Source organism: Gobio gobio (genome assembly GCF_949357685.1).
Source record: "Gobio gobio genome assembly, chromosome: 18".
Lineage (NCBI taxonomy): Eukaryota > Metazoa > Chordata > Actinopteri > Cypriniformes > Gobionidae > Gobio > Gobio gobio.
Window position 1 is genome coordinate 6,656,023 of NC_137111.1, and position 12,201 is coordinate 6,668,223.

General features: G+C 40.3%; 1 protein-coding gene across 2 annotated transcripts in view; it reads left to right on the forward strand.

Moving 5' to 3' along the window:
• The window catches only part of arfgef3 (ARFGEF family member 3), a 103,249-nt gene that overhangs the window by 77,334 nt on the left and 13,714 nt on the right, over positions 1–12,201 (forward strand). For both annotated transcript variants that reach the window (XR_013818442.1, XM_079842886.1), the window contains 3 exons: positions 6,662–6,793; positions 7,842–7,972; positions 10,024–10,363. Coding sequence is in view for 1 of the 2 variants with exons in the window: in XM_079842886.1 (XP_079699012.1) it covers positions 6,662–6,793; positions 7,842–7,972; positions 10,024–10,363 (603 nt within the window). In the remaining variant the exon portion in view is untranslated. The remainder of the gene's footprint in view (positions 1–6,661; positions 6,794–7,841; positions 7,973–10,023; positions 10,364–12,201) is intronic.

The window sequence follows — 12,201 nt, forward strand, 5'->3', positions numbered from 1 at the left end:
TAATTTATCATTTAAAGAGATCTTAATTTTGGGGATGGAAAAACAGGAATCAAGATACAGCCTACACTCTAAAAAATGCTGGGTTAAAAACAACCGAAGTTGGGTTGAAAATGGACTAATCCAGCAATTGGGTTGTTTTAACCCTGCAATTGGGTTGTTTTAAGCAAACATTTAACCCAACTTCTGGGTTAAAACGACCCATTCACTAAGTTAAAACAACCCATTCACCCATTTTCAACCCAACTTGGGTTGTTTTTAACCCAGCATTTTTTAGAGTGCAATTAATTATTAAATTGATTATTATACCCAAAAGGTGTATTACACATTATAACAACTGCACTCTATGAATCATTAGTTAAGCATTAGTAAACAGTTCATTCATCATTTATAAAGCATTAATAGACATTAATAAGCAGTTTATAAATACAGCTGTAAATGCTTTATTCTTGATTTATAAGCATATCTATAATGTGTTTAATAATTGTATTTTCATACTTTATTAATGATCAGTTTATCATTTCTAAATTAAGTATTACATTATTTACAGATCAGTTATTTAGGAGTTGTCAGTGGTTCATAAGATCATTTAGAAAGTGTAAGTAAAGGATTAATAAAATATTTAAATATACATTTATACATCTTATTATTTAGACATATAGTAATAGTTGCTCAGTGTGTTAATAAATGCTTTATAAACATGTATTCCTGTAATTCACAATTAATTCAGGTAGTTATGAAACATTTAGTAGTGAATTATTTTTGTGAGCTCATCTAAAGTGAGGAATATTTATGCCTTGTAAATCTTTTACAAATGACGTTCAAAGTCAAAACGTGGTCCTGTTGTGCGTTTATGCACATTTATGCTAATAGATTATTATGGTTATTATTGGTATTTTGGTTCCCAGTCAAAGCAATGAAAAACTAAAAACATTAAAAACAAAGGAGATTTAAAGGCTCAGTTCTCTTCAGAAAAAGAAAAACAAACACAAAAAAAACAGTGATTAGAAATATTTATTATCAAGATGCAAAATATTAAACTGTACAACATTGATATAAAAATAAACCTCTTCAATGGCATAGAAAAAAAATAATTTCTGTACACCTCCAGAAAATAAAACTGTGCAGTAAAATGAAACTAAGCCTCTGCAATCTGATAAAAAAGACTGGGAATAATGCGAGGTAACACTTTATTTTTATTGCCATTGTTACATACGTTACATGTAGTTACTATAGTAATAACAATAAATAATACAACTAACCCTAAACCAAATCCTAACCCTATAGTAAGTGCATGTAGTTACTTAATAATACTCAGTTCTTAAATGTATAATTACACAATGACATCTTAAAATAAAGTGTAACCTAATGCGATTAAGATGATTACATGCCTGTTTATTGTGAGTAAAATTGGCATACACCACATATTTTAATACGATTTATGGTTTTACTGTGATTATGAGCTTCATCACATTAGTTTGATCAAAGTATTGTGTTTACAAGAGGTCAAGTTTAATTGCATTATTGCCAAAATCCCATTATAATCCCATTACGAGGGAGAATGTAAGCACACTCATTGTATCCCTTTATTAAGAAAGACTAATAGATTTTTCATTGCGTCCCTAAAACGTTGCCCTGTGCCTAACAAAAGGACAGGGTTCACTGATATACTGCACATGCCTAGCAGAACTAACCGCTGACCACTGACCAGTTCTGATCTTCATGAGTGTTCATGAATTTAGAACGGCCCAGATTTCGAAGGCTATAAGTTGCTTGAGCTCTCTACATCTGCCTCATGGGCGTCTAGACTGTGTGAGCACCCCGAGGTTAGCACAAGCTGTTTCTAAGCTGATGAAAATGAAATGCTTGTCAGGCATAAAAAAAAGAGCAATGAAAAGTATTGCAAGTTTTTAGAAAATCACATTCCAGCTATGTCGGTTTGAACGTGAGACAATTCATTGTCACAGTGTTTTTAAAAACCTTGTTTACGACCATAGATTGAAACATCACACTTGGGAAGTTTTCAGCCACATGTGGTCTTTACTGTCTCAACTAATATTCAGGGTGTAATCTTCTTTGAGGATTAGTGCTGTGCTATTTTCTGGAAAGACGTAAAATGGTGCTACTGTCAGGAATGTCAATACTCGTGTGTAAACTTAAAGGGCTAGTTCACCCAAAAATGACAATTCTGTCATTAATTACTCACCCTCATGTCGTTCGACACCCGTCAGACCTCCGTTCATCTTCGGAACACAAATGAAGATATTTTAGTTGAAAGCTGATGCTGAGAAAGGCTTCAGATAGGCCTCCATTGGCATTCAGTACATTTACACTCCCAAGACCCATAAAAGGCACTTAAAACGTCGTTACAAAGTCCATCTCACCACAGTGACTCTACAATAATTTTACGAAGCGACGACAATAGTTTTTGTGTGCAAAAAAAAATCAAAATAACACCTTTATTCAACCTCTTCTTGTCTTCCGTGTGTGCCTCCACGACGCATGCGCGAGAATATGACGTAGCGCCAGCGTTCGGGAATCCATGAAATGCACACTCTAACCCCATTTTGAGAACTACGCCGAGACCTAAAGCACGATCAATGTAGAATTCAACAGCTTAGACACGCGCGTCTTCCTCTGATTGTAAACAAATCGCTTCTGGGTCATGTGTCCGAACGCCGGATCTGCGTCATATTCTCGCGCATCCGTCGTGGAGGAACACACACGGAAGACAAGAACAAGTTGGATAAAGGTGTTTTTTTTTTTTTTTGCGCACAAAAACTATTGTCATCGCATCGTAAAATTATTGTAGAGTCACTGTAGTGAGATGGACTTTGTAACAACGTTTTTAGTGCCTTTTTATGGGTCTTGTGAGTGTAAATGTACTGAATGCCAATGGAGGCCAATCTGAAGCCTTTCTCAGCATCAGCTTTACACTAAAATATCTTCATTTGTGTCTGAAGATAAACGGAGGTCTGACGGGTCTCGAACGACATGAGGGTGAGTAATTAATGACAGAATTTTCATTTTTGGGTGAACTAACCCTTTAATGCTTTGTGATGAGACGTTTGATTGCAGTCATTTCGATGTACTTCTTGTTTTGTCAGTCAAGTTTCCTAAAGGCTGTGCCAGTTGTTTTGCTTCCAAAACACTGCCTCAACCAATGGCATTTGGACCGGGACACTCTGTTTGTCTGAACAATGACAGACGAGGAGACTGTTTGGGAATTGTTATTTATTTATTGCACTTCATTTGGTGCTGCAAATGGCAGAAAAATTATAGATCTTTAAGCAATGAAAATGCTCATCGACAGCGGGGGATTGATTAATTTCTACGAGTCAGTTCATTCGTGCTGTAAACATTGGGAATCTACTTGGCTGGAATGGCTTTGTGGTTGAAATGATGGTTCAGCTGTAGCCGGGCTCCGCCCTCCTACGTACTTCCGCTCAAGTTTCATTTTCCTTCAGGACTCCGTCTGGGATTGCGGTATATTCTCTGGTTTTCTCCGGTCAAATTTTAACCGGTCCAATCAGCGAACAGAGGGAGTGGCTGAGAACGATGACGTTGATGTCGTGCGCTAGTTTGAGATGACACGCATCACGACCAAATGTTAGCGATTGGTTATGGCAGATCCAATAGTTTTAAACTTCAACAGAGCCCCCGCCTTCATGGAAGTGAACGCTTGTCAATGCAGAGTGGCCAGACTTTCTGTACAAATGAAATGTAAGAGAGTCTGGTTGGACCAGGCTAGTTCAGCTGCTGATGGATACAAAAAAAATCGCCTTTTAAGCCATATCAAAACTAATACATTTACATTGAATATTGTCAAAAGGCTGCAAAATATTGAGGTATTTTTTGAGGGGAGGGGGGGGGGGTCTAATGCTATTTAATGCATTCTGACTTAGGCCTAGTCCACATGTACACAGGTATTTTTATAACCAGAGTTTTTCCTCGGTTTTAAAAAAATCTCTGTCCACATGAAAATGCAAAACCACGCTATGATTGGCTGCCTGATTTCCTCATGGGTCCCATCCACGGGATGCACTGAGGGATGCCATGGGCTCAGTGAAACCCTTCTACAAGTTCCTTTACTGGACTCAGTGACAGGTAACTGTAAATACACAGGGGCAGGGCCCAAGTGGACTGAGGCTTCACACACTTGCCTTACTATGTTGTATTATTGTATTCTGGCGCCTCTGTTCTGCAATACAACGAGATAACTGAGCATGTATCTGTATATATGTAATAAGCGCTGTTAGCAGAGTTATTAAAAGCTACGTCCACCATTGCATAGACTCCACTCATGTAAACAAAAGCGATAACGGCGCACAATTTGACATCAAACAATGGAGAGAACGGCGCACACTTCGACTTCACAAGCCGAAATTTCCGGTTTCACCGTCTACACGACAACACTGTAATCGGAGTTTCTAAAAATCTTCACCCTGGCCGGAGTTTTCAAAAAAAGTCCGGTTTCAGTAACCGGATACTGCGTTTGCGTGTGGACGAACAGCCAAACCGTGTAGAAAAAGCTGCGGTTTTGAAAATTGTGTGGACAGGGCCTTATTTACACTGTTAAAGAATTGATTCTCATGCTAAACATGGATAAAGTTTCAAAAAACAGTTGGACGTATGACAAAGTATTTCTCTGCCAAATACACTCCTTCAGGATTTGAATACGTTTCGGAATGTTTTTTTTCGAGTAAGGCCCTGTATGATGTCATAAAGGGCGGAATTCCTTATATGGGCACTTCTCCCAGATGAGCGTGATGATCGTTCGGTGTAACAGAAGCCGTCAGCAGTGCTGTCATTGTTTTTAGACCACTAAATTAGCAATGTCACTAAAGAAGTGTGTTTCTGGTTGAGAGGGAAAGATCCCCTTGTTCAGCTTCCCAAATAACCCAGCATTAAACAGTGGATGCAGTTTGTTTTTTGTGTCATTTTTTTTGTCAGTTTGTCATATGAGTTTAGCAAGTGTGTGTGTTTGTTCTCGATCATGAGTGGAAACCGCAGGCGGTGAGTGAAACTGCATCAAATGTGTGTGTTTTGTTGGCAATCGGCACGTAAGTGCATATAATGTGAACAACGAACGTATAGTGAGTAGAAAGTTATCCAGGGATAATGCCATGATTTGTGTGTGTGTGTGTGTGTGTGTGTGTGTGTGTGTGTGTGTGTGTGTGTGTGTGTGAATTATATTCAGTTTAACAGCATTAGGTTCAAGAAGTTAAACTGTGTAACTGAACTGTGCAGTGCGCACATTTTGATGCTTAAATTATGAATGGGTCAAACGTGCTTGCAAAACGGCCTGAATCGACTGAAATTCGTTTGGACTTCTCTCTCACTGAATCATCTGAAGAGATACCTCAGTCAGTAAAACAAACAGACAGTATTGACAGAACAACGTCCATGCTTTATCTGTCCATGCAATAACTGCACATCCTTGAATGAGCGCGGATTTCTAGCATATATTTACTTGAGCTTCTTATCTATGGTTTGACCCATTTCAGAGGCGGCCAAAATCAGAATTTGAATGGACTGAATAAATCTCTCTATACGAACTTGACGTGCGATGCCGCACTGACTGACATGTATGCACGTGAATCACTGTCACACACACAGTCTCGCGCACAGAGAAATTTTATTAAGTTACTGCATAATACATTTTTAACAAGCAGAATAATACAGCATCACCATACACATTTTTAGCTGTGTCTATTATAGCATTTCGAAGGACAAAAACCTGAACTTTAACTATTGGCTTTTACATCAAGTCAGCTGTCCCTTAACTTTGCGCAAGGCCCTGTGCGGTCGCATACTTGGTACTGTGTGTGTGTGTGTGTGTGTGTGCTCGTGACTCTTTAGCTCCGCCCACTGCATGCCTCCACGAGCTTGGCTGTTTTCGGAAAGAATCGGTACAGTGTATCTTTTATGAATCTGATACATCTAAAGACTCTTCGGAGATATGAAGGATGCAATACTACTCTATAGGTACTCTAGATTAACATGAGACTGGCAGAAACTGTGTTATGACCCCTTTAAACTATATCATCTAACCCTAGAGTGCCATATTCTGTGGTGAATCTGGTGTACAGAATGAAAGGTTTTCCTGTTATGGTTTCACTAAGACTTTCACTTACACACACATATCTGATGCTCTTCTAAGAAATGTAGATATAGGTCAAGCACAGAGAACTGACAGATGCAAGAGCTTTATTCATGCGAGCACTTAAAGAGCTTGTTCTGTTCAGTTCTGTACAACGGCTTTAATGGGGAGAGGATTAATGCATCACGTGCATACAAACCAGCGCAAGCTTTGATTTGTTTTTATATTTGTTTTAATGATCCTACAAGTTCAATCAAGCCATCAAATATGAGGAAAATATTTTTTATGTTAGACTAAACCTGGTTAAGGTATTTATCTCACATAATTATTTGGCAAAAAAGGCTAACTACATCTACAGGTTTTATTATACTCTGCAAAAAAGGATAAACTAAATTGACTAAAATATAATCAGTTATTAATATTTCATTGATTTTCTCGTTCATAATTTCTTTGTATGACAACCTGGCCAAAACTATGCCTGCACAATTTGGCATGTTTCATTGCTTTATCACATACAATTAAATCATGAAGAGCCCAAACCCCTTCTCTCCTCTCTGGTAGAATCTGCTGGCTTGTTTCCGGAGCGGTTCGGACAGTTTCACTGGAGATGCGTGTGAAGTGAAAGTAGCGGCCCCGTCACACTCCCCTTCAGCAGAGGCCGAGTACATGAGGATCCGGGCCATGGCTCAACAGGTACACCTGCACACCGCACCTCATTTACACCTGTAGAGCAGGGGCGTAGCTAAGCCAGTGCCACCCCTGTTTGAAGCTTGGCCACCCCTCTGGCCACCCCTGATGTGCAAGCTGAAAAGCACTTTTGACAATGACAAAGAGGTGACTTTTACTTCGCCGCTATTCTGAACAGCTCGATGATTTATGATTTTATAGGTCATGTAAATCACAGTACTGACCAAACACTGATCCCTAAACCTTTCCGTCACTGTAATATTAATCAATGAAATAAGCTGCAGGGCAGGGTTTCTGGTGAAGCGGTTTGGCACTGTGGTTTGTGCACAGACCTCCAGGGTAGAAGCGAGCGGTAATGTTTCAAGTTCAGCACGAGTGAGCAACGCAAGAGGATACGGTGATGATCAGGTTAGGAACACCAATGTTATTTACCTAAGTTTTCCCTGCCTTTTTGGGAAAGTTTGTTATAGTTAAGATAATATGAATGTTTCCTTAGCAGAAACAAATGTTAGCTTACAATAGAGGGTATGCATCGCCGTCACTTTCCCGCCGGAACACGCCCCCTTAGCCGGGACTGAGTGGCAGAAGAGCTGCTGCATGATTGGATTTTAATAGGGGAAACACAAGTAAAAAAAAAAACGTTCTGGCTACGCCCCTGCTGTAGAGTGATCAACTCATACCGCTAGAACATACTGATGCTGTCAGAAAATAAGCTGCGGGTATAAAATGGATAGTTAAAATCCGCTTGTAGACAAGTCAAGTTTGTTTATATTGCACTTTATACATTAGGAAATGCTTAAAAGCAGTACACAGCAAAACATAGAGACAGGAACTAAACAGAGCGTTACTGGGAGACTGGGAAGAGAGGAGCCACAACAATGGAGAATATGAGGAAATAATCAACATTCAAGCAGGAAAACCTGCTCTAGTAGAGCCAGAAACAACATCAAGACTGTAAAAGAGCACAAAACGGCCTCTTTAATGAACGGCTTCTTGGCTCTTTGTGTGTATAATTCATTGTTTATAATGGTTGGATTAATTTTTCTTCTTCCAGGTCTTCATGCTGGATACGCAGTGCTCTCCTAAAACTCCGAACAACAAGGAAGGGTTTGAGCACGCTCAGTCCTGTGTGCTGATTATTGAGCTTCCTGCTGATCAGCAATCCAATGGTCAAGCTCAGAAGAGGTGAGAGGATGGACATTTAAACTCAGACTTTTAATAACACTATATACACTCACCTAAAGGATTATTAGGAACACCATACTAATACTGTGTTTGACCCCCTTTCACCTTCAGAACTGCCTTAATTCTACGTGGCATTGATTCAACAAGGTGCTGAAAGCATTCTTTAGAAATGTCGGCCCATATTGATAGGAGAGCATCTTGCAGTTGATGGAGATTTGTGGGATGCACATCCAGGGCACGAAGCTCCCGTTCCACCACATCCCAAAGATGCTCTATTGGGTTGAGATCTGGTGACTGTGGGGGCCATTTTAGTCCAGTGAACTCATTGTCATGTTCAAAAACCAATTTGAAATGATTGGAGCTTTGTGACATGGTGCATTATCCTGCTGGAAGTATCCATCAGAGGATGGGGACATGGTGGTCATAAAGGGATGGACATGGTCAGAAACAATGCTCAGGTAGGCCGTGGCATTTAACCGATGCCCAATTGGCTCTAAGGGGCCTAAAGTGTGCCAAGAAAACATCCCCCACACCATTACACCACCACCACCAGCCTGCACAGTGGTAACAAGGCATGATGGATCCATGTTCTCATTCTGTTTACGCCAAATTCTGACTCTACCATCTGAATGTCTCAACAGAAATCGAGACTCATCAGACCAGGCAACATTTTTTCAGTCTGCAACTGTCCAATTTTGGTGAGCTGGTGCAAATTGTAGCCTCTTTTTCCTATTTGTAGTGGAGATGAGTGGTACCCGGTGGGGTCTTCTGCTGTTGTAGCCCATCCGCCTCAAGGTTGTGTGTGTTGTGGCTTCACAAATGCTTTGCTGCAGACCTCGGTTGTAACGAGTGGTTATTTCAGTCAAAATTGCTCTTCTATCAGCTTGAATCAGTCGGCCCATTCTCCTCTGACCTCTAGCATCAACAAGGCATTTTCGCCCACAGGACTGCCGCATACTGGATGTTTTTCCCTTTTCACATCATTCTTTGTAAACCCTAGAAATGGTTGTGCGTGAAAATCCCAGTTACTGAGCAGATTGTGAAATACTCAGACCGGCCCGTCTGGCACCAACAACCATGCCACGCTCAAAATTGCTTAAATCCCCTTTCTTTCCCATTCTGACATTCAGTTTGGAGTTCAGGAGATTGTCTTGACCAGGACCACACCCCTAAATGCATTGAAGCAACTGCCATGTGATTGGTTGATTAGATAATTGCATTAATGAGAAATTGAACAGGTGTTCCTAATAATCCTTTAGGTGAGTGTATATCATCACGGGATCCAGGACTGGAAGAAAGTGAGGAGATGCGTCGCCCCGAATATTCGGTTTAGTGGTTAAACAATATTGGTTTCAGTGACTGATTCGTAAAATGCCATTTGTACATAGACCTGAAATAAAAGAACCAATTTTTATAACCTACGATATAAAATGTTAAGTTAAATGACAGATTAAAACTGAAATGTTGTTTTAATCCTACAGTAACCTGTGCTTGTATGTTTTCTTATTCTCTTTCACATGCTTGACAGAAAAATTGGGTAAGGCCACTGCAAACAAAATCCGCCATGCCTTACTGTTCTTCCATTTGAATGTAATGTTTCATACTTTTTAAGTTATCTATTTATCACCTACAGAACAGGGTTGTACACTGCATTTGTTAAGATTTGTTGGACATTTGCCTTACATATATACACTCTAAAAAAAAAAGGCTCGTAATCATAGGGGAACCTTTTTTAGTGCTATATAGCACCAATTTTGGTGCTTCAGTGGTTCTTCAGCGGTTCTTCAGAGGTGCTATATAGCACCTTAGTCAAAGAACCGGTGAAGAACCTCTGAAGAACCGCTGAAGAACCTCTGAAGAACCGCTGAAGAACCACTGAAGAACCGCTGAAGAACCACTGAAGCACCAAAATTGGTGCTATATAGCACTAAAAAAGGTTCCCCTATGATTACGAGCCAAGAACCATTTTTGGTGCAATATAGAACCTTTTTTTTTTTAGAGTGTACTACTACTCCTGATCCTAAAGAATCTGAATGAATCGCTCTGTGCAGGATTCCCTTCAGGACTCTGGTGGTGAGTTTGCTGTCCCATCAGGTGCTCCTGCAGAACCTGTATGACATCCTCTTGGAAGAGTTTGTCAAAGATTCTGGGAGCTCTGAGGGCCAGGGCAGAATCACGGCAGTGTCAGATCCCAAAGCCGCAGGCTTTCTCCGCTACATCTCAATGCAGAACCTGGCCATCATCTTTGACCTGCTGCTGGACTCGTACCGCACAGCGCGGGAATTCGACACCCGTCCAGGCCTCAAGTATCTGCTCATGAAAGTGTCAGGAGTGTGTGGAGCCGCTAACTTATACCGCCAATCTGCCATGAGCTTCAATATCTACTTTCAGGTACATTTACATTCTTACCTCAGTATATACAGAGGTTGGACAACGTAATGTGAACACCTGGGAAGTAGGCAATATTTCTCTTTTAATCAGTCCTTCCAGAAAAATGCGGCTTTTTTTGGTGATTGTTTGGGGCAAAAATCCTTGATTATGCGGCACATTTTCTTAAAAAATGCGATGGAAATGCGGGATATTTATGCAATTTTATGCGACAAAATGATGAAAAAGAGAATAAAAGCACATCACAGAAAGTGCTGGGAATACTTAAGTTCTCATCTTGTTTTATTGAAGACCTTAATAAACACATGGCTCAAATTTACAAAACATTGAGTCAAATTGAGTTACAAAAATTGAAGTAAAAAATTGAGTCAAGAGGTAGCTTTACAAAACAGACATTTGAGTGCTTCCAATGCACAAAGTGCAATCTCTTAAAGGGTTAGTTCACCCAAAAATGGCGATTTAAAAAAACAGCATCATGAAGCTTCGAAGCGTCATGAATCAGTGAGTAGATTCATGATTCGGATCGCGCGTCAAACTGCTGAAATATGTGACTTTGGCGATCCAAACCGCTGAATCGACTCACTGATTCATAATGCTCCAAACCGCTGAATCGACTCACTGATTCATAATGCTCCAAACCGCTGAATCGACTCACTGATTCATAACGCTTCAAACCGCTGAATCGACTCACTAATTCATAATGCTCCAAACCGCTGAATCGACTCACTAATTCATAATGCTCCAAACCGCTGAATCGACTCACTGATTCATAACGCTTCAAACCGCTGAATCGACTCACTGATTCATAACGCTTCGAAGCTTCATGATGCTGTTTTTTTAAATCGGTCAACACACCGGGAAACTGCTTTGCGCGGTCTTTTGCTGTTATTTTTGTTGGCAAATGTGAATTTGCATGCTTCATCATGGTTTCACCGATATCTATGGTTTCACCACGGGGTTTGCAGCTTTTCGATGACGTTCGCATCACTTCAAAACATTCCCATGGCAATAGGGGGAAATGGCGGCTCGTGTGTGAAGTAAACAAACATTTTTCAACTTTCTGCTAATATATGTGACTTTTTTGCAGCGGAAATGCGGGGATTATGAAATCATGCTAGCCCCGCATATTTTGCATGCGGAAATAGGCAATTTGAAAAAATGCGGCCCCCGCATAAATATGCGGACTTTGGCTGATTATGTATTAAATCATGCGATCACATAATCACGTTTTTCTGGACTGTATTAAGGTGTTTTACCAAAACTTGCCTTTAAAGGGGACCTATTATGCCCCTTTTTATAAGATGTAAAATAAGTCTGATGTCCTCAGAGTGTGTATGTGAAGTTTTAGCTCAAAATAACCCACATATCATTTTTTATAGCATGCTAAAATTGCCACCTTTTGGGGGTGAGCCAAAACACGCCGTTTTTGTGTGTGTCCCTTTAAATGCAAATGAGCTGCTGCTCCCGGCCCCTTTCAAGAATAGGGCGGAGCTTTAAGAGCTCATGTTCCAGCGAATCGGCAACAACAAAACAGGACAATCTCACGAACAGAAAATGTCAGAAACTGTAATTAGCGGTGTTCAAACTTATATGTTCATCTGACTGTACTGTACATAATTAATACGCGTTTATGAATTATGCAGATGGTGAGCATGGCGGGAAAAAAATAACGATATAGCTCTGCTCTCCTGGTGCCTTCACGTGCTGCCCTGCAGCTTCATCAGAAATGTCATAAACCCCACTTCTGAAGGCATGATTACGAGCTTGTCGCATTCAAGTGGGCGACTTCAGAGGGCGTTCATGTGCAATTTTTAACTATGATAATTCTGATAGCATGTGAG